The sequence below is a fragment of the Eucyclogobius newberryi genome, unplaced genomic scaffold (assembly GCF_026437365.1).
Source record: "Eucyclogobius newberryi isolate DKJ021-1_F unplaced genomic scaffold, fEucNew1.0.hap1 SCAF_4, whole genome shotgun sequence".
Classification (NCBI taxonomy): Eukaryota; Metazoa; Chordata; class Actinopteri; order Gobiiformes; family Gobiidae; genus Eucyclogobius; species Eucyclogobius newberryi.
The window spans coordinates 9,292,596-9,315,734 of record NW_027316056.1 but is presented as its reverse complement, the minus strand read 5'-3'; the positions used below and the strand labels follow the sequence as shown (position 1 = coordinate 9,315,734).

Sequence of the window (23,139 nt, the reverse complement as noted above, 5' to 3'; positions counted from 1 at the left end):
CATGGAGGGACCAGCAACATGGAGGGACAATCCAGAAACATGGAGGGACCAGAAACATGGAGGGACAGTCCAGAAACATGGAGGGACAGTCCAGAAACATGGAAGGACAGTCCAGAAACATGGAGGGACAGTCCAGAAACATGTAGAGACAGTCCAGAAAATGGAGGGACAGTCCAGAAACATGGGGGGACAGTCCAGAAACATGGAGGGACCAATAACATGGAGGGACAGTCCAGAAACATGGAGGGACAGTCCAGACAGTCCAGAAACATGGAGGGACAGTCCAGAAACATGGAGGGACAGTCCAGAAACATATAGGGACAGTCCAGAAACATGGAGGGACCAGAAACATGTAGAGACAGTCCAGAAACATGGAGGGACAGTCCAGAAACATGGAGGGACCAGAAACATGGAGGGACAGTCCAGATACATGGAGGGACAGTCCAGAAACATGGAGGGACCAGAAACATGGAGGGACAATCCAGAAACATGGAGGGACCAAAAACATGGAGGGACAGTCCAGAAACATGGAGGGACAGTCCAGAAACATGGAGGGACCAGAAACATGGAGGGACGGTCCAGAAACATGGAGAAACAGTCCAGAAACATGGAGGGACAGTCCAGAAACATGTAGAGACAGTCCAGAAACATGGAGGGACAGTCCAGAAACATGGGGGGACAGTCCAGAAACATGGAGGGACCAGAAGCATGGAGGGACAGTCCAGAAACATGGAGGGACAGTCCAGAAACATGTAGAGACAGTCCAGAAAATGGAGGGACAGTCCAGAAACATGGGGGACAGTCCAGAAACATGGAGCGACCAGAAACATGGAGGGACAGTCCAGAAACATGGAGGGACAGTCCAGACAGTCCAGAAACATGGAGGGACAGTCCAGAAACATGGAGGGACAGTCCAGAAACATATAGGGACAGTCCAGAAACATGGAGGAACCAGAAACATGTAGAGACAGTCCAGAAACATGGAGGGACAGTCCAGAAACATGGAGGGACCAGAAACATGGAGGGACAGTCCAGAAACATGGAGGGACCAGAAACATGGAGGGACAATCCAGAAACATGGAGGGACCAAAAACATGGAGGGACAGTCCAGAAACATGGAGGGACAGTCCAGAAACATGGAGGGACAGTCCAGAAACATGGAGGGACAGTCCAGAAACATGTAGAGACAGTCCAGAAACATGGAGGGACAGTCCAGAAACATGCGGGGACAGTCCAGAAACATGGAGGGACCAGAAGCATGGAGGGACAGTCCAGAAACATGGAGGGACAGTCCAGACAGTCCAGAAACATGGAGGGACAGTCCAGAAACATGGAGGGACAGTCCAGAAACATATAGGGACAGTCCAGAAACATGGAAGGGACAGTCCAGAAACATGGGGGGACAGTCCAGAAACATGGAGTGACAGTCCAGAAACATGGGAGGACAGTCCAGAAACATGGAGGGACAGTCCAGAAACATGGAGGGACAGTCCAGAAACATGGAAGGACGGTCCAGAAACATGGGGGGACAGTCCAGAAACATGGAGGGACCAGAAACATGGAGGGACGGTCCAGAAACATGGAGGGACAGTCCAGAAACATGGAGGGACCAGAAACATGGAGGGACGGTCCAGAAACATGGAGGGACAGTCCAGAAACATGGAGGGACAGTCCATTTATTTTTTTATTATTTATTTATTTATTTATTTATTTGTCTATGGGAGTTTTTATTTATTTATAGGAGATCTTCTACTGAAAGTGTTTTTCAGACTTCCTATAAGTGATCTGTTCTTCTGTATCTACCTCTGTATCTACCTGCGTTGCACCAATGAAATTTCCCCATGTGGGACAATAAAGGAATATCTTATCTTAAATATGTAGAGACAGTCCAGAAACATGGAGGGACAGTCCAGAAACATGGGGGGACAGTCCAGAAACTTGGAGGGACCAGAAACATGGAGGGACAGTCCAGAAACATGGAGGGACAGTCCAGAAACATGGAGGGACAGTCCAGAAACATATAGGGACAGTCCAGAAACATGGAAGGGACAGTCCAGAAACATGGGGGGACAGTCCAGAAACATGGAGTGACAGTCCAGAAACATGGAGGGACAGTCCAGAAACATGGAGGGACAGTCCAGAAACATGGAAGGACGGTCCAGAAACATGGGGGGACAGTCCAGAAACATGGAGGGACCAGAAACATGGAGGGACGGTCCAGAAACATGGAGGGACAGTCCAGAAACATGGAGGGACCAGAAACATGGAGGGACGGTCCAGAAACATGGAGGGACAGTCCAGAAACATGGAGGGACAGTCCATTTATTTTTTTATTATTTATTTATTTATTTATTTGTCTAGGGGAGTTTTTATTTATTTATAGGAGATCTTCTACTGAAAGTGTTTTTCAGACTTCCTATAAGTGATCGGTTCTTCTGTATCTACCTCTGTATCTACCTGCGTTGCACCAATGAAATTTCCCCATGTGGGACAATAAAGGAATATCTTATCTTAAATATGTAGAGACAGTCCAGAAACATGGAGGGACAGTCCAGAAACATGGGGGGACAGTCCAGAAACATGGAGGGACCAGAAACATGGAGGGACGGTCCAGAAACATGGAGGGACAGTCAAGAAACATGGAGGGACAGTCCAGACAGTCCAGAAACATGGAGGGACAGTCCAGAAACATGGAGGGACAGTCCAGAAACATATAGGGACAGTCCAGAAACATGGAGGGACCAGAAACATGTAGAGACAGTCCAGAAACATGGAGGGACAGTCCAGAAACATGGAGGGACCAGAAACATGGAGGGACAGTCCAGATACATGGAGGGACAGTCCAGAAACATGGAGGGACCAGAAACATGGAGGGACAATCCAGAAACATGGAGGGACCAAAAACATGGAGGGACAGTCCAGAAACATGGAGGGACAGTCCAGAAACATGGAGGGACCAGAAACATGGAGGGACGGTCCAGAAACATGGAGAAACAGTCCAGAAACATGGAGGGACAGTCCAGAAACATGTAGAGACAGTCCAGAAACATGGAGGGACAGTCCAGAAACATGGGGGGACAGTCCAGAAACATGGAGGGACCAGAAACATGGAGGGACAGAAACATGGAGGGACGGTCCAGAAACATGGAGTGACGGCCCAGAAACATGGAGGGACGGTCCAGAAACATGGAGGGACAGTCCAGAAACATGGAGGGACAGTCCAGAAACATGGAGGGACAGTCCAGAAACATGGAGGGACAGTCCAGAAACATGGGGGGACAGTCCAGAAACATGGAGGGACAAGAAACATGGAGGGACAGTCCAGAAACATGGAGGGACAGTCCAGAAACATGGAGGGACCAGAAACATGTAGGGACGGTCCAGAAACATGGAGGGACAGTCCAGAAACATGGGGGGACAGTCCAGAAACATGGAGGGACCAGAAACATGGAGGGACAGTCCAGAAACATGGAGGGACCAGAAACATGTAGAGACAGTCCAGAAACATGGAGGGACAGTCCAGAAACATGGAGGGACCAGAAACATGGAGGGACAGTCCAGAAACATGGAGGGACAGTCCAGAAACATGGAGGGACCAGCAACATGGAGGGACAATCCAGAAACATGGAGGGACCAGAAACATGGAGGGACAGTCCAGAAACATGGAGGGACAGTCCAGAAACATGGAAGGACAGTCCAGAAACATGGAGGGACAGTCCAGAAACATGTAGAGACAGTCCAGAAAATGGAGGGACGGTCCAGAAACATGGGGGGACAGTCCAGAAACATGGAGGGACCAATAACATGGAGGGACAGTCCAGAAACATGGAGGGACAGTCCAGACAGTCCAGAAACATGGAGGGACAGTCCAGAAACATGGAGGGACAGTCCAGAAACATATAGGGACAGTCCAGAAACATGGAGGGACCAGAAACATGTAGAGACAGTCCAGAAACATGGAGGGACAGTCCAGAAACATGGAGGGACCAGAAACATGGAGGGACAGTCCAGATACATGGAGGGACAGTCCAGAAACATGGAGGGACCAGAAACATGGAGGGACAATCCAGAAACATGGAGGGACCAAAAACATGGAGGGACAGTCCAGAAACATGGAGGGACAGTCCAGAAACATGGAGGGACCAGAAACATGGAGGGACGGTCCAGAAACATGGAGAAACAGTCCAGAAACATGGAGGGACAGTCCAGAAACATGTAGAGACAGTCCAGAAACATGGAGGGACAGTCCAGAAACATGGGGGGACAGTCCAGAAACATGGAGGGACCAGAAGCATGGAGGGACAGTCCAGAAACATGGAGGGACAGTCCAGAAACATGTAGAGACAGTCCAGAAAATGGAGGGACAGTCCAGAAACATGGGGGGACAGTCCAGAAACATGGAGCGACCAGAAACATGGAGGGACAGTCCAGAAACATGGAGGGACAGTCCAGACAGTCCAGAAACATGGAGGGACAGTCCAGAAACATGGAGGGACAGTCCAGAAACATATAGGGACAGTCCAGAAACATGGAGGAACCAGAAACATGTAGAGACAGTCCAGAAACATGGAGGGACAGTCCAGAAACATGGAGGGACCAGAAACATGGAGGGACAGTCCAGAAACATGGAGGGACCAGAAACATGGAGGGACAATCCAGAAACATGGAGGGACCAAAAACATGGAGGGACAGTCCAGAAACATGGAGGGACAGTCCAGAAACATGGAGGGACAGTCCAGAAACATGGAGGGACAGTCCAGAAACATGTAGAGACAGTCCAGAAACATGGAGGGACAGTCCAGAAACATGCGGGGACAGTCCAGAAACATGGAGGGACCAGAAGCATGGAGGGACAGTCCAGAAACATGGAGGGACAGTCCAGACAGTCCAGAAACATGGAGGGACAGTCCAGAAACATGGAGGGACAGTCCAGAAACATATAGGGACAGTCCAGAAACATGGAAGGGACAGTCCAGAAACATGGGGGGACAGTCCAGAAACATGGAGTGACAGTCCAGAAACATGGGAGGACAGTCCAGAAACATGGAGGGACAGTCCAGAAACATGGAGGGACAGTCCAGAAACATGGAAGGACGGTCCAGAAACATGGGGGGACAGTCCAGAAACATGGAGGGACCAGAAACATGGAGGGACGGTCCAGAAACATGGAGGGACAGTCCAGAAACATGGAGGGACCAGAAACATGGAGGGATGGTCCAGAAACATGGAGGGACAGTCCAGAAACATGGAGGGACAGTCCATTTATTTTTTTATTATTTATTTATTTATGTATTTATTTGTCTATGGGAGTTTTTATTTATTTATAGGAGATCTTCTACTGAAAGTGTTTTTCAGACTTCCTATAAGTGATCTGTTCTTCTGTATCTACCTCTGTATCTACCTGCGTTGCACCAATGAAATTTCCCCATGTGGGACAATAAAGGAATATCTTATCTTAAATATGTAGAGACAGTCCAGAAACATGGAGGGACAGTCCAGAAACATGGGGGGACAGTCCAGAAACTTGGAGGGACCAGAAACATGGAGGGACAGTCCAGAAACATGGAGGGACAGTCCAGAAACATGGACGGACAGTCCAGAAACATATAGGGACAGTCCAGAAACATGGAAGGGACAGTCCAGAAACATGGGGGGACAGTCCAGAAACATGGAGTGACAGTCCAGAAACATGGAGGGACAGTCCAGAAACATGGAGGGACAGTCCAGAAACATGGAAGGACGGTCCAGAAACATGGGGGGACAGTCCAGAAACATGGAGGGACCAGAAACATGGAGGGACGGTCCAGAAACATGGAGGGACAGTCCAGAAACATGGAGGGACAGTCCAGAAACATGGAGGGACAGTCCAGAAACATATAGGGACAGTCCAGAAACATGGAAGGGACAGTCCAGAAACATGGGGGGACAGTCCAGAAACATGGAGTGACAGTCCAGAAACATGGAGGGACAGTCCAGAAACATGGAGGGACAGTCCAGAAACATGGAAGGGACAGTCCAGAAACATGGGGGGACAGTCCAGAAACATGGAGTGACAGTCCAGAAACATGGGAGGACAGTCCAGAAACATGGAGGGACAGTCCAGAAACATGGAGGGACAGTCCAGAAACATGGAAGGACGGTCCAGAAACATGGGGGGACAGTCCAGAAACATGGAGGGACCAGAAACATGGAGGGACGGTCCAGAAACATGGAGGGACAGTCCAGAAACATGGAGGGACCAGAAACATGGAGGGACGGTCCAGAAACATGGAGGGACAGTCCAGAAACATGGAGGGACAGTCCATTTATTTTTTTATTATTTATTTATTTATTTATTTATTTATTTGTCTATGGGAGTTTTTATTTATTTATAGGAGATCTTCTACTGAAAGTGTTTTTCAGACTTCCTATAAGTGATCTGTTCTTCTGTATCTACCTCTGTATCTACCTGCGTTGCACCAATGAAATTTCCCCATGTGGGACAATAAAGGAATATCTTATCTTAAATATGTAGAGACAGTCCAGAAACATGGAGGGACAGTCCAGAAACATGGGGGGACAGTCCAGAAACTTGGAGGGACCAGAAACATGGAGGGACAGTCCAGAAACATGGAGGGACAGTCCAGAAACATGGAGGGACAGTCCAGAAACATATAGGGACAGTCCAGAAACATGGAAGGGACAGTCCAGAAACATGGGGGGACAGTCCAGAAACATGGAGTGACAGTCCAGAAACATGGAGGGACAGTCCAGAAACATGGAGGGACAGTCCAGAAACATGGAAGGACGGTCCAGAAACATGGGGGGACAGTCCAGAAACATGGAGGGACCAGAAACATGGAGGGACGGTCCAGAAACATGGAGGGACAGTCCAGAAACATGGAGGGACCAGAAACATGGAGGGACGGTCCAGAAACATGGAGGGACAGTCCAGAAACATGGAGGGACAGTCCATTTATTTTTTTATTATTTATTTATTTATTTATTTGTCTAGGGGAGTTTTTATTTATTTATAGGAGATCTTCTACTGAAAGTGTTTTTCAGACTTCCTATAAGTGATCGGTTCTTCTGTATCTACCTCTGTATCTACCTGCGTTGCACCAATGAAATTTCCCCATGTGGGACAATAAAGGAATATCTTATCTTAAATATGTAGAGACAGTCCAGAAACATGGAGGGACAGTCCAGAAACATGGGGGGACAGTCCAGAAACATGGAGGGACCAGAAACATGGAGGGACGGTCCAGAAACATGGAGGGACAGTCAAGAAACATGGAGGGACAGTCCAGACAGTCCAGAAACATGGAGGGACAGTCCAGAAACATGGAGGGACAGTCCAGAAACATATAGGGACAGTCCAGAAACATGGAGGGACCAGAAACATGTAGAGACAGTCCAGAAACATGGAGGGACAGTCCAGAAACATGGAGGGACCAGAAACATGGAGGGACAGTCCAGATACATGGAGGGACAGTCCAGAAACATGGAGGGACCAGAAACATGGAGGGACAATCCAGAAACATGGAGGGACCAAAAACATGGAGGGACAGTCCAGAAACATGGAGGGACAGTCCAGAAACATGGAGGGACCAGAAACATGGAGGGACGGTCCAGAAACATGGAGAAACAGTCCAGAAACATGGAGGGACAGTCCAGAAACATGTAGAGACAGTCCAGAAACATGGAGGGACAGTCCAGAAACATGGGGGGACAGTCCAGAAACATGGAGGGACCAGAAACATGGAGGGACAGAAACATGGAGGGACGGTCCAGAAACATGGAGTGACGGCCCAGAAACATGGAGGGACGGTCCAGAAACATGGAGGGACAGTCCAGAAACATGGAGGGACAGTCCAGAAACATGGAGGGACAGTCCAGAAACATGGAGGGACAGTCCAGAAACATGGGGGGACAGTCCAGAAACATGGAGGGACAAGAAACATGGAGGGACAGTCCAGAAACATGGAGGGACAGTCCAGAAACATGGAGGGACCAGAAACATGTAGGGACGGTCCAGAAACATGGAGGGACAGTCCAGAAACATGGGGGGACAGTCCAGAAACATGGAGGGACCAGAAACATGGAGGGACAGTCCAGAAACATGGAGGGACCAGAAACATGTAGAGACAGTCCAGAAACATGGAGGGACAGTCCAGAAACATGGAGGGACCAGAAACATGGAGGGACAGTCCAGAAACATGGAGGGACAGTCCAGAAACATGGAGGGACCAGCAACATGGAGGGACAATCCAGAAACATGGAGGGACCAGAAACATGGAGGGACAGTCCAGAAACATGGAGGGACAGTCCAGAAACATGGAAGGACAGTCCAGAAACATGGAGGGACAGTCCAGAAACATGTAGAGACAGTCCAGAAAATGGAGGGACGGTCCAGAAACATGGGGGGACAGTCCAGAAACATGGAGGGACCAATAACATGGAGGGACAGTCCAGAAACATGGAGGGACAGTCCAGACAGTCCAGAAACATGGAGGGACAGTCCAGAAACATGGAGGAACAGTCCAGAAACATATAGGGACAGTCCAGAAACATGGAGGGACCAGAAACATGTAGAGACAGTCCAGAAACATGGAGGGACAGTCCAGAAACATGGAGGGACCAGAAACATGGAGGGACAGTCCAGATACATGGAGGGACAGTCCAGAAACATGGAGGGACCAGAAACATGGAGGGACAATCCAGAAACATGGAGGGACCAAAAACATGGAGGGACAGTCCAGAAACATGGAGGGACAGTCCAGAAACATGGAGGGACCAGAAACATGGAGGGACGGTCCAGAAACATGGAGAAACAGTCCAGAAACATGGAGGGACAGTCCAGAAACATGTAGAGACAGTCCAGAAACATGGAGGGACAGTCCAGAAACATGGGGGGACAGTCCAGAAACATGGAGGGACCAGAAGCATGGAGGGACAGTCCAGAAACATGGAGGGACAGTCCAGAAACATGTAGAGACAGTCCAGAAAATGGAGGGACAGTCCAGAAACATGGGGGGACAGTCCAGAAACATGGAGCGACCAGAAACATGGAGGGACAGTCCAGAAACATGGAGGGACAGTCCAGACAGTCCAGAAACATGGAGGGACAGTCCAGAAACATGGAGGGACAGTCCAGAAACATATAGGGACAGTCCAGAAACATGGAGGAACCAGAAACATGTAGAGACAGTCCAGAAACATGGAGGGACAGTCCAGAAACATGGAGGGACCAGAAACATGGAGGGACAGTCCAGAAACATGGAGGGACCAGAAACATGGAGGGACAATCCAGAAACATGGAGGGACCAAAAACATGGAGGGACAGTCCAGAAACATGGAGGGACAGTCCAGAAACATGGAGGGACAGTCCAGAAACATGGAGGGACAGTCCAGAAACATGTAGAGACAGTCCAGAAACATGGAGGGACAGTCCAGAAACATGCGGGGACAGTCCAGAAACATGGAGGGACCAGAAGCATGGAGGGACAGTCCAGAAACATGGAGGGACAGTCCAGACAGTCCAGAAACATGGAGGGACAGTCCAGAAACATGGAGGGACAGTCCAGAAACATATAGGGACAGTCCAGAAACATGGAAGGGACAGTCCAGAAACATGGGGGGACAGTCCAGAAACATGGAGTGACAGTCCAGAAACATGGGAGGACAGTCCAGAAACATGGAGGGACAGTCCAGAAACATGGAGGGACAGTCCAGAAACATGGAAGGACGGTCCAGAAACATGGGGGGACAGTCCAGAAACATGGAGGGACCAGAAACATGGAGGGACGGTCCAGAAACATGGAGGGACAGTCCAGAAACATGGAGGGACCAGAAACATGGAGGGATGGTCCAGAAACATGGAGGGACAGTCCAGAAACATGGAGGGACAGTCCATTTATTTTTTTATTATTTATTTATTTATGTATTTATTTGTCTATGGGAGTTTTTATTTATTTATAGGAGATCTTCTACTGAAAGTGTTTTTCAGACTTCCTATAAGTGATCTGTTCTTCTGTATCTACCTCTGTATCTACCTGCGTTGCACCAATGAAATTTCCCCATGTGGGACAATAAAGGAATATCTTATCTTAAATATGTAGAGACAGTCCAGAAACATGGAGGGACAGTCCAGAAACATGGGGGGACAGTCCAGAAACTTGGAGGGACCAGAAACATGGAGGGACAGTCCAGAAACATGGAGGGACAGTCCAGAAACATGGACGGACAGTCCAGAAACATATAGGGACAGTCCAGAAACATGGAAGGGACAGTCCAGAAACATGGGGGGACAGTCCAGAAACATGGAGTGACAGTCCAGAAACATGGAGGGACAGTCCAGAAACATGGAGGGACAGTCCAGAAACATGGAAGGACGGTCCAGAAACATGGGGGGACAGTCCAGAAACATGGAGGGACCAGAAACATGGAGGGACGGTCCAGAAACATGGAGGGACAGTCCAGAAACATGGAGGGACAGTCCAGAAACATGGAGGGACAGTCCAGAAACATATAGGGACAGTCCAGAAACATGGAAGGGACAGTCCAGAAACATGGGGGGACAGTCCAGAAACATGGAGTGACAGTCCAGAAACATGGAGGGACAGTCCAGAAACATGGAGGGACAGTCCAGAAACATGGAAGGACGGTCCAGAAACATGGGGGGACAGTCCAGAAACATGGAGGGACCAGAAACATGGAGGGACGGTCCAGAAACATGGAGGGACAGTCCAGAAACATGGAGGGACCAGAAACATGGAGGGACGGTCCAGAAACATGGAGGGACAGTCCAGAAACATGGAGGGACAGTCCATTTATTTTTTTATTATTTATTTATTTATTTATTTATTTGTCTAGGGGAGTTTTTATTTATTTATAGGAGATCTTCTACTGAAAGTGTTTTTCAGACTTCCTATAAGTGATCGGTTCTTCTGTATCTACCTCTGTATCTACCTGCGTTGCACCAATGAAATTTCCCCATGTGGGACAATAAAGGAATATCTTATCTTAAATATGTAGAGACAGTCCAGAAACATGGAGGGACAGTCCAGAAACATGGGGGGACAGTCCAGAAACATGGAGGGACCAGAAACATGGAGGGACGGTCCAGAAACATGGAGGGACAGTCCAGAAACATGGAGGGACCAGAAACATGGAGGGACGGTCCAGAAACATGGAGGGACAGTCCAGAAACATGGAGGGACAGTCCAGAAACATGGAGGGACCAGAAACATGGAGGGACGGTCCAGAAACATGGAGAAACAGTCCAGAAACATGGAGGGACAGTCCAGAAACATGTAGAGACAGTCCAGAAACATGGAGGGACAGTCCAGAAACATGGGGGGACAGTCCAGAAACATGGAGGGACCAGAAACATGGAGGGACAGAAACATGGAGGGACGGTCCAGAAACATGGAGTGACGGCCCAGAAACATGGAGGGACGGTCCAGAAACATGGAGGGACAGTCCAGAAACATGGAGGGACAGTCCAGAAACATGGAGGGACAGTCCAGAAACATGGAGGGACAGTCCAGAAACATGGGGGGACAGTCCAGAAACATGGAGGGACAAGAAACATGGAGGGACAGTCCAGAAACATGGAGGGACAGTCCAGAAACATGGAGGGACCAGAAACATGTAGGGACGGTCCAGAAACATGGAGGGACAGTCCAGAAACATGGGGGGACAGTCCAGAAACATGGAGGGACCAGAAACATGGAGGGACAGTCCAGAAACATGGAGGGACCAGAAACATGTAGAGACAGTCCAGAAACATGGAGGGACAGTCCAGAAACATGGAGGGACCAGAAACATGGAGGGACAGTCCAGAAACATGGAGGGACAGTCCAGAAACATGGAGGGACCAGCAACATGGAGGGACAATCCAGAAACATGGAGGGACCAGAAACATGGAGGGACAGTCCAGAAACATGGAGGGACAGTCCAGAAACATGGAAGGACAGTCCAGAAACATGGAGGGACAGTCCAGAAACATGTAGAGACAGTCCAGAAAATGGAGGGACGGTCCAGAAACATGGGGGGACAGTCCAGAAACATGGAGGGACCAATAACATGGAGGGACAGTCCAGAAACATGGAGGGACAGTCCAGACAGTCCAGAAACATGGAGGGACAGTCCAGAAACATGGAGGGACAGTCCAGAAACATATAGGGACAGTCCAGAAACATGGAGGGACCAGAAACATGTAGAGACAGTCCAGAAACATGGAGGGACAGTCCAGAAACATGGAGGGACCAGAAACATGGAGGGACAGTCCAGATACATGGAGGGACAGTCCAGAAACATGGAGGGACCAGAAACATGGAGGGACAATCCAGAAACATGGAGGGACCAAAAACATGGAGGGACAGTCCAGAAACATGGAGGGACAGTCCAGAAACATGGAGGGACCAGAAACATGGAGGGACGGTCCAGAAACATGGAGAAACAGTCCAGAAACATGGAGGGACAGTCCAGAAACATGTAGAGACAGTCCAGAAACATGGAGGGACAGTCCAGAAACATGGGGGGACAGTCCAGAAACATGGAGGGACCAGAAGCATGGAGGGACAGTCCAGAAACATGGAGGGACAGTCCAGAAACATGTAGAGACAGTCCAGAAAATGGAGGGACAGTCCAGAAACATGGGGGGACAGTCCAGAAACATGGAGCGACCAGAAACATGGAGGGACAGTCCAGAAACATGGAGGGACAGTCCAGACAGTCCAGAAACATGGAGGGACAGTCCAGAAACATGGAGGGACAGTCCAGAAACATATAGGGACAGTCCAGAAACATGGAGGAACCAGAAACATGTAGAGACAGTCCAGAAACATGGAGGGACAGTCCAGAAACATGGAGGGACCAGAAACATGGAGGGACAGTCCAGAAACATGGAGGGACCAGAAACATGGAGGGACAATCCAGAAACATGGAGGGACCAAAAACATGGAGGGACAGTCCAGAAACATGGAGGGACAGTCCAGAAACATGGAGGGACAGTCCAGAAACATGGAGGGACAGTCCAGAAACATGTAGAGACAGTCCAGAAACATGGAGGGACAGTCCAGAAACATGCGGGGACAGTCCAGAAACATGGAGGGACCAGAAGCATGGAGGGACAGTCCAGAAACATGGAGGGACAGTCCAGACAGTCCAGAAACATGGAGGGACAGTCCAGAAACATGGAGGGACAGTCCAGAAACATATAGGGACAGTCCAGAAACATGGAAGGGACAGTCCAGAAACATGGGGGGACAGTCCAGAAACATGGAGTGACAGTCCAGAAACATGGGAGGACAGTCCAGAAACATGGAGGGACAGTCCAGAAACATGGAGGGACAGTCCAGAAACATGGAAGGACGGTCCAGAAACATGGGGGGACAGTCCAGAAACATGGAGGGACCAGAAACATGGAGGGACGGTCCAGAAACATGGAGGGACAGTCCAGAAACATGGAGGGACCAGAAACATGGAGGGATGGTCCAGAAACATGGAGGGACAGTCCAGAAACATGGAGGGACAGTCCATTTATTTTTTTATTATTTATTTATTTATGTATTTATTTGTCTATGGGAGTTTTTATTTATTTATAGGAGATCTTCTACTGAAAGTGTTTTTCAGACTTCCTATAAGTGATCTGTTCTTCTGTATCTACCTCTGTATCTACCTGCGTTGCACCAATGAAATTTCCCCATGTGGGACAATAAAGGAATATCTTATCTTAAATATGTAGAGACAGTCCAGAAACATGGAGGGACAGTCCAGAAACATGGGGGGACAGTCCAGAAACTTGGAGGGACCAGAAACATGGAGGGACAGTCCAGAAACATGGAGGGACAGTCCAGAAACATGGAGGGACAGTCCAGAAACATATAGGGACAGTCCAGAAACATGGAAGGGACAGTCCAGAAACATGGGGGGACAGTCCAGAAACATGGAGTGACAGTCCAGAAACATGGAGGGACAGTCCAGAAACATGGAGGGACAGTCCAGAAACATGGAAGGACGGTCCAGAAACATGGGGGGACAGTCCAGAAACATGGAGGGACCAGAAACATGGAGGGACGGTCCAGAAACATGGAGGGACAGTCCAGAAACATGGAGGGACAGTCCAGAAACATGGAGGGACAGTCCAGAAACATATAGGGACAGTCCAGAAACATGGAAGGGACAGTCCAGAAACATGGGGGGACAGTCCAGAAACATGGAGTGACAGTCCAGAAACATGGAGGGACAGTCCAGAAACATGGAGGGACAGTCCAGAAACATGGAAGGACGGTCCAGAAACATGGGGGGACAGTCCAGAAACATGGAGGGACCAGAAACATGGAGGGACGGTCCAGAAACATGGAGGGACAGTCCAGAAACATGGAGGGACCATAAACATGGAGGGACGGTCCAGAAACATGGAGGGACAGTCCAGAAACATGGAGGGACAGTCCATTTATTTTTTTATTATTTATTTATTTATTTATTTATTTGTCTAGGGGAGTTTTTATTTATTTATAGGAGATCTTCTACTGAAAGTGTTTTTCAGACTTCCTATAAGTGATCGGTTCTTCTGTATCTACCTCTGTATCTACCTGCGTTGCACCAATGAAATTTCCCCATGTGGGACAATAAAGGAATATCTTATCTTAAATATGTAGAGACAGTCCAGAAACATGGAGGGACAGTCCAGAAACATGGGGGGAAAGTCCAGAAACATGGAGGGACCAGAAACATGGAGGGACGGTCCAGAAACATGGAGGGACAGTCCAGAAACATGGAGGGACCAGAAACATGGAGGGACGGTCCAGAAACATGGAGGGACAGTCCAGAAACATGGAGGGACAGTCCAGACAGTCCAGAAACATGGAGGGACAGTCCAGAAACATGGAGGGACAGTCCAGAAACATATAGGGACAGTCCAGAAACATGGAGGGACCAGAAACATGTAGAGACAGTCCAGAAACATGGAGGGACAGTCCAGAAAAATGGAGGGACCAGAAACATGGAGGGACAGTCCAGATACATGGAGGGACAGTCCAGAAACATGGAGGGACCAGAAACATGGAGGGACAATCCAGAAACATGGAGGGACCAAAAACATGGAGGGACAGTCCAGAAACATGGAGGGACAGTCCAGAAACATGGAGGGACAGTCCAGAAACATGGAGGGACAGTCCAGAAACATGTAGAGACAGTCCAGAAACATGAAGGGACAGTCCAGAAACATGCGGGGACAGTCCAGAAACATGGAGGGACCAGAAGCATGGAGGGACAGTCCAGAAACATGGAGGGACAGTCCAGAAACATGGAGGGACCAGAAACATGGAGGGACGGTCCAGAAACATGGAGGGACAGTCCAGAAACATGGAGGGACAGTCCAGAAACATGGAGGGACAGTCCAGAAACATATAGGGACAGTCCAGAAACATGGAAGGGACAGTCCAGAAACATGGGGGGACAGTCCAGAAACATGGAGTGACAGTCCAGAAACATGGAGGGACAGTCCAGAAACATGGAGGGACAGTCCAGAAACATGGAGGGACAGTCCAGAAACATGGAAGGACGGTCCAGAAACATGGGGGGACAGTCCAGAAACATGGAGGGACCAGAAACATGGAGGGACGGTCCAGAAACATGGAGGGACAGTCCAGAAACATGGAGGGACCAGAAACATGGAGGGACGGTCCAGAAACATGGAGGGACAGTCCAGAAACATGGAGGGACAGTCCATTTATTTTTTTATTATTTATTTATTTATTTATTTATTTGTCTAGGGGAGTTTTTATTTATTTATAGGAGATCTTCTACTGAAAGTGTTTTTCAGACTTCCTATAAGTGATCGGTTCTTCTGTATCTACCTCTGTATCTACCTGCGTTGCACCAATGAAATTTCCCCATGTGGGACAATAAAGGAATATCTTATCTTAAATATGTAGAGACAGTCCAGAAACATGGAGGGACAGTCCAGAAACATGGGGGGACAGTCCAGAAACATGGAGGGACCAGAAACATGGAGGGACGGTCCAGAAACATGGAGGGACAGTCCAGAAACATGGAGGGACCAGAAACATGGAGGGACGGTCCAGAAACATGGAGGGACAGTCCAGAAACATGGAGGGACAGTCCAGACAGTCCAGAAACATGGAGGGACAGTCCAGAAACATGGAGGGACAGTCCAGAAACATATAGGGACAGTCCAGAAACATGGAGGGACCAGAAACATGTAGAGACAGTCCAGAAACATGGAGGGACAGTCCAGAAAAATGGAGGGACCAGAAACATGGAGGGACAGTCCAGATACATGGAGGGACAGTCCAGAAACATGGAGGGACCAGAAACATGGAGGGACAATCCAGAAACATGGAGGGACCAAAAACATGGAGGGACAGTCCAGAAACATGGAGGGACAGTCCAGAAACATGGAGGGACAGTCCAGAAACATGGAGGGACAGTCCAGAAACATGTAGAGACAGTCCAGAAACATGAAGGGACAGTCCAGAAACATGCGGGGACAGTCCAGAAACATGGAGGGACCAGAAGCATGGAGGGACAGTCCAGAAACATGGAGGGACAGTCCAGAAACATGGAGGGACCAGAAACATGGAGGGACGGTCCAGAAACATGGAGGGACAGTCCAGACAGTCCAGAAACATGGAGGGACAGTCCAGAAACATGGAGGGACAGTCCAGAAACATATAGGGACAGTCCAGAAACATGGAAGGGACAGTCCAGAAACATGGGGGGACAGTCCAGAAACATGGAGTGACAGTCCAGAAACATGGGAGGACAGTCCAGAAACATGGAGGGACAGTCCAGAAACATGGAGGGACAGTCCAGAAACATGGAAGGACGGTCCAGAAACATGGGGGGACAGTCCAGAAACATGGAGGGACCAGAAACATGGAGGGACGGTCCAGAAACATGGAGGGACAGTCCAGAAACATGGAGGGACCAGAAACATGGAGGGACGGTCCAGAAACATGGAGGGACAGTCCAGAAACATGGAGGGACAGTCCATTTATTTTTTTATTATTTATTTATTTATTTGTCTATGGGAGTTTTTATTTATTTATAGGAGATCTTCTACTGAAAGTGTTTTTCAGACTTCCTATAAGTGATCTGTTCTTCTGTATCTACCTCTGTATCTACCTGCGTTGCACCAATGAAATTTCCCCATGTGGGACAATAAAGGAATATCTTATCTTAAATATGTAGAGACAGTCCAGAAACATGGAGGGACAGTCCAGAAACATGGGGGGACAGTCCAGAAACTTGGGGGGACAGTCCAGAAACATGGAGGGACCAGAAACATGGAGGGACAGTCCAGAAACATGGAGGGACAGTCCAGAAACATGGAGGGACAGTCCAGAAACATATAGGGACAGTCCAGAAACATGGAAGGGACAGTCCAGAAACATGGGGGGACAGTCCAGAAACATGGAGTGACAGTCCAGAAACATGGAGGGACAGTCCAGAAACATGGAGGGACAGTCCAGAAACATGGAAGGACGGTCCAGAAACATGGGGGGACAGTCCAGAAACATGGAGGGACCAGAAACATGGAGGGACGGTCCAGAAACATGGAGGGACAGTCCAGAAACATGGAGGGACCAGAAACATGGAGGGACGGTCCAGAAACATGGAGGGACAGTCCAGAAACATGGAGGGACAGTCCATTTATTTTTTTATTATTTATTTATTTATTTATTTATTTATTTATTTATTTGTCTATGGGAGTTTTTATTTATTTATAGGAGATCTTCTACTGAAAGTGTTTTTCAGACTTCCTATAAGTGATCTGTTCTTCTGTATCTACCTCTGTATCTACCTGCGTTGCACCAATGAAATTTCCCCATGTGGGACAATAAAGGAATATCTTATCTTAAATATGTAGAGACAGTCCAGAAACATGGAGGGACAGTCCAGAAACATGGGGGGACAGTCCAGAAACATGGAGGGACCAGAAACATGGAGGGACGGTCCAGAAACATGGAGGGACAGTCCAGAAACATGGAGGGACAGTCCAGAAACATGTAGAGACAGTCCAGAAACATGGAGGGACAGTCCAGAAACATGGGGGGACAGTCCAGAAACATGGAGGGACCAGAAACATGGAGGGACAGTCCAGAAACATGGAGGGACAGTCCAGACAGTCCAGAAACATGGAGGGACAGTCCAGAAACATGGAGGGACAGTCCAGAAACATATAGGGACAGTCCAGAAACATGGAAGGGACAGTCCAGAAACATGGGGGGACAGTCCAGAAACATGGAGTGACAGTCCAGAAACATGGGAGGACAGTCCAGAAACATGGAGGGACAGTCCAGAAACATGGAGGGACAGTCCAGAAACATGGAGGGACAGTCCAGAAACATGGAAGGACGGTCCAGAAACATGGGGGGACAGTCCAGAAACATGGAGGGACGAGAAACATGGAGGGACAGTCCAGAAACATGGAGGGACAGTCCAGACAGTCCAGAAACATGGAGGGACAGTCCAGAAACATGGAGGGACAGTCTAGAAACATGGGGGGACAGTCCAGAAACATGGAGGGACAGTCCAGAAACATGGGAGGACAGTCCAGAAACATGGCGGGACAGTCCAGAAACATGGAGGGACAGTCCAGACAGTCCAGAAACATGGAGGGACAGTCCAGAAACATGGAGGGACCAGAAACATGGAGGGACGGTCCAGAAACATGGAGGGACAGTCCAGAAACATGGAGGGACCAGAAACATGGAGGGACGGTCCAGAAACATGGAGGGACAGTCCAGAAACATGGAGGGACAGTCCAGGAACATGTAGAGACAGTCCAGAAACATGGAGGGACAGTCCAGAAACATGGGGGGACAGTCCAGAAACATGGAGGGACCAGAAACATGGAGGGACAGTCCAGAAACATGGAGGGACAGTCCAGACAGTCCAGAAACATGGAGGGACAGTCCAGAAACATGGAGGGACAGTCCAGAAACATATAGGGACAGTCCAGAAACATGGAAGGGACAGTCCAGAAACATGGGGGGACAGTCCAGAAACATGGAGTGACAGTCCAGAAACATGGGAGGACAGTCCAGAAACATGGAGGGACAGTCCAGAAACATGGAGGGACAGTCCAGAAACATGGAAGGACGGTCCAGAAACATGGGGGAACAGTCCAGAAACATGGAGGGACCAGAAACATGGAGGGACAGTCCAGAAACATGGAGGGACAGTCCAGACAGTCCAGAAACATGGAGGGACAGTCCAGAAACATGGAGGGACAGTCCAGAAACATGGGGGGACAGTCCAGAAACATGGAGGGATGGTCCAGAAACATGGGAGGACAGTCCAGAAACATGGAGGGACAGTCCAGAAACATGGAGGGACAGTTCAGAAACATGGAGGGACAGTCCAGAAACATGGGAGGACAGTCCAGAAACATGGAGGGACAGTCCAATACAGAAGAGAAAGAAAACAGAGGAACAGGAAAGGTTTATCAAACAAAAGCAATGGTTTAGTTTAGCTTTGGGGTGAACTGAGTGTCCGATGAGTTTTCAATGAAGCGGTTTTCGGTTTAAGAATTTTGCTTTTTGGATGTGGAGTTTGGAAAAGCAGAAGGTTGATAGAGTAATATTTGCCGTTAGTTTTATTGAAGAAATATCTTGAAATGGAAAAAAAAACGAAATCATTTGAATTATAACCTTGAGGGAATCGTACAAATGTTTCCAGCAGTGATAAAGTGAGTTACAGTTTCAGAGCTGGCGGCACAAAAGGCACATGTTTTGTCCAGCAATGTCCTTAAATCGCATTTAACTTGGCAGAAGAGACGTCAATGTGCAGGAAACTTCTCTTTGTTTATTTGTGATGAGAAATGCATGAGAGGTCCAGACTTTCTTCCAGAGGATGTTTGTCTCAAAAGAGCTCCAAAGTGAGTGACAGACAACGATTCAGGGGTAGATATCTGGACACTGATGTTTTTCACCCCAGAGTCAGCCTCAACCTGTGTTTGTGTTTGTGTTGGTGTTGGTGTTGGTGTTGGTGTTGGTGTTGGTGTTTGTGTTTGTGTTTGTGTTTGTGCTGCAGTGGAGGGTTTGTCTCAAGTGTCCAGTAAAAGACGTCATGTGTCTTTTAGTTCCGCACAGTTAAAACACTGCTTCTGTCACATGCGACAGGTGCAACTCCAGAGGGAGAAATGCTGTTAAAAAACGGACTTGAATTTTTTATTATTGGTATAAATCCAGAGATATTCAGGAAAAAAGCACATGAACGCATACAAGCCACCCAGACTTCCATCTCCATGGCAACAGCACAGTGTTTTCATGTCCGTCCCTCTGGAGCACCAGCCATAATAAGATAAGATAAGATATTCCTTTATTGTCCACACATGGGGAAATTTCATTGTTGCAACGCAATAGATACAGAGGAAAAGGACAGATAACTTAGAGGAAGTGGGTTGATAGAAGAACTCTCTTACAAACAAAAACTCCTATAAACAGAACCTCTCATTTCTTGATAAGGAATGGAGGGGGAAAATAAAGATAAAATAAAATAAATAAAAACAGCTAGCGTAAGACAAAAAATACTAATAATAATGGTAAAATAAACACTCTATTTTCATCAGTTATATGCACATGAAATGACTCTATTACACATTCTAAAGCAGGAGGCAGGTTTGTGTAAAGACTCACAGCATGCGCAGGCCGTCCATCCCTCTGAACATGGACCCTCGCACTGACTCCAGGTGATTGGCCGTCAAGTGCAGCTCCACCACGGACGAGGCGCCTTCGAACGCACCGTCCTCGATCTCTGAGATCTTATTGTTACTCAGGTTTCTGCACAAGCAAACATCAGTGTGTTGTGTGTTTAGAACTGAGGCAGAGGCAGATACTTGACTGAACATTTACAATCCAGAATATGTTGACTCAAATATTACCAATATACTGGCAAATATGACACTCTTTCCAAATGATACTGAACGGTGCAACAAACGTGCAGAAATATCACTTTATACTGGAAGGTTTCTCTTTTTGTCTCTTTTTGTGTTCTTTTAGAAAATACACTCTATAATCTATATTTGCAAAACTCCAAAACAGCAGCCGCAATACAATAAATGTTTGGATAACTTTCTGACTACTACTTTACAAAAGTTTTCTAACCCTTTGTACAACTAATGTTAAAGTACGTACATTTTCTTGAGCTGTTTGAGGCCCTTGAAAGCACCAGTGGCCTCCAGCACCGAGAGGTCGTTGTTGTTCAGACGCCTGGAGGAAAAACACAAGCGTTCAAACAGAAATAGAGCACTGTTTACTTCTATAAAGCAATGTTCACTTCTATAAAGCAATGTTCACTTATATAAAGCAGTGGTTACTTATATAAAGTAATGTTTACTTCTACAAAGCAATGGTTACTTATATAAAGCCATGATTACTTATATAAAGCACTGTTTACTTCTATAAAGCAATGTTTACTTCTATAAAGCAATGTTCACTTATATAAAGCAATGTTTACTTATATAAAGCAATGTTCACTTATATAAAGCACTGTTTACTTCTATAAAGCAATGTTTACTTCTATAAAGCAATGTTCACTTATATAAAGCAATGTTTACTTCTATAAAGTAATGTTCACTTATATAAAGCAATGTTTACTTATATAAAGCAATGTTCACTTATATAAAGCAATGTTTACTTCTATAAAGTAATGTTCACTTATATAAAGCAATGTTTACTTATATAAAGCAATGTTCACTTATATAAAGCAACGTTTACTTATATAAAGCAATGTTTACTTATATAAAGCAATGTTTACTTCTATAAAGCAATGTTCACTTATATAAAGCAACGTTTACTTCTATAAAGCAATGTTCACTTATATAAAGCAATGTTTACTTATATAAAGCAATGTTTACTTATATAAAGCAATGTTTACTTCTATAAAGCAATGTTCACTTCTATAAAGCAATGTTTACTTATATAAAGCAATGTTTACTTCTATAAAGCCATGGTTACTTATAGAGGAGACCAAGTGGTAATGCAACTCTTGGATACCAGCCGCCATAAAACACCAGGAAAAAACAACAGAAGATACACGCTGACGGTGGATTATTGAGCGTTGTTTGGATATTACGGCAACATAGAGGAACGCCTCGGTCCGTATGACGAGGAAGAAGAAGAGGAGGAGTGACCTGGTCGGTGACGATATGAACAGCGGGGAGGACTCCCCTGGAGCCACTGGTCCTGTGCAGCGTAGGGCGTCCTCTTGCTCGTCTATGGAGGACTCTCTCAGTGAGGAGCAGGGCAGGGGGGTTGCAGATATCGGGGATGTGCGTTCAGAGTGTAAGGTGTTCATAAAGCTCGCGCAGGATAATGCGTCCTTTAAGGGGTGGGATCCGATGGCGTTGACAAGGAGCCTGACTGTAGCTGTGGGAGTGGTCAAGCATGCGAGTGTCCTTAGGGATGGCTCGCTGCTGGTCGTGTGCAAGGACGTGGTCAAGGACATTCTTGTGTCTGATGCTGTAAGAGGCACGGTCAGGGGAGTTATCGTAGGCGTCCCTACGACGACATCTGTGGATGACATAAAGGAGAATTTGACTGGAGCTAAGGTGGTGGATGCTAGGCGGTTGAAGGTGACCCGGGATGGGGTAAGGTGTGACAGCCTGTCGATAATGATTAGATTTGAAGGTGAGATCCTGCCTCGTGTGGTGTGCGTTGGGTACATGCGCTATGGCGTACGCCCATATGTTCCGCCGCCCCTGCGTTGCAAGAGGGCTGCTCAGGTGCAAAAAGTTAGAGCCTCTCAAGGCATATCCTATGCGGTCAAGAAGGTGTCTGGTAGTCAGGTGAAGGTGGATGCAGTACGGGCTGCCAGTGCTGCTGGTGACCTAGGCGACAGAGGAGGGGGCAGCATTGCCCGCGGCCAGGGGGAGGTCCCCACTGGGATCCCTGTGAGTGTGGCTTCCACGGGCAGAGGCCCTGTGGGTGCGGAGGATGCACTGGTTGTGAAGAGGAAAGATTTCTTCCTCTTTATGTTGGAAGTGATTAACTGTACTGGTCAAGCCGAGAGGAAATCCGAAAAGACTAGGATCATCGCTAAGGCTGCAGGGAAGTACTTTGGAGCTGGGGGTCCCGAGTGGGCGGAGATAGAGGATGCGCTGCAGGAAGGCACCCTGCC

At 47.9% G+C, this 23,139-nt stretch overlaps 1 protein-coding gene across 1 annotated transcript in view; it reads right to left on the bottom strand.

Moving 5' to 3' along the window:
- Nucleotides 1–23,139, bottom strand: part of LOC140377765 (slit homolog 1 protein-like) — a 146,676-nt gene that overhangs the window by 53,603 nt on the left and 69,934 nt on the right. Inside the window, exons 17-18 of the mRNA XM_072463316.1 lie at nt 21,156–21,230; nt 20,658–20,801 (exon numbers count right to left, since the gene is read on the bottom strand). Of these exons, the coding sequence (XP_072319417.1) occupies nt 20,658–20,801; nt 21,156–21,230 (219 nt within the window). The remainder of the gene's footprint in view (nt 1–20,657; nt 20,802–21,155; nt 21,231–23,139) is intronic.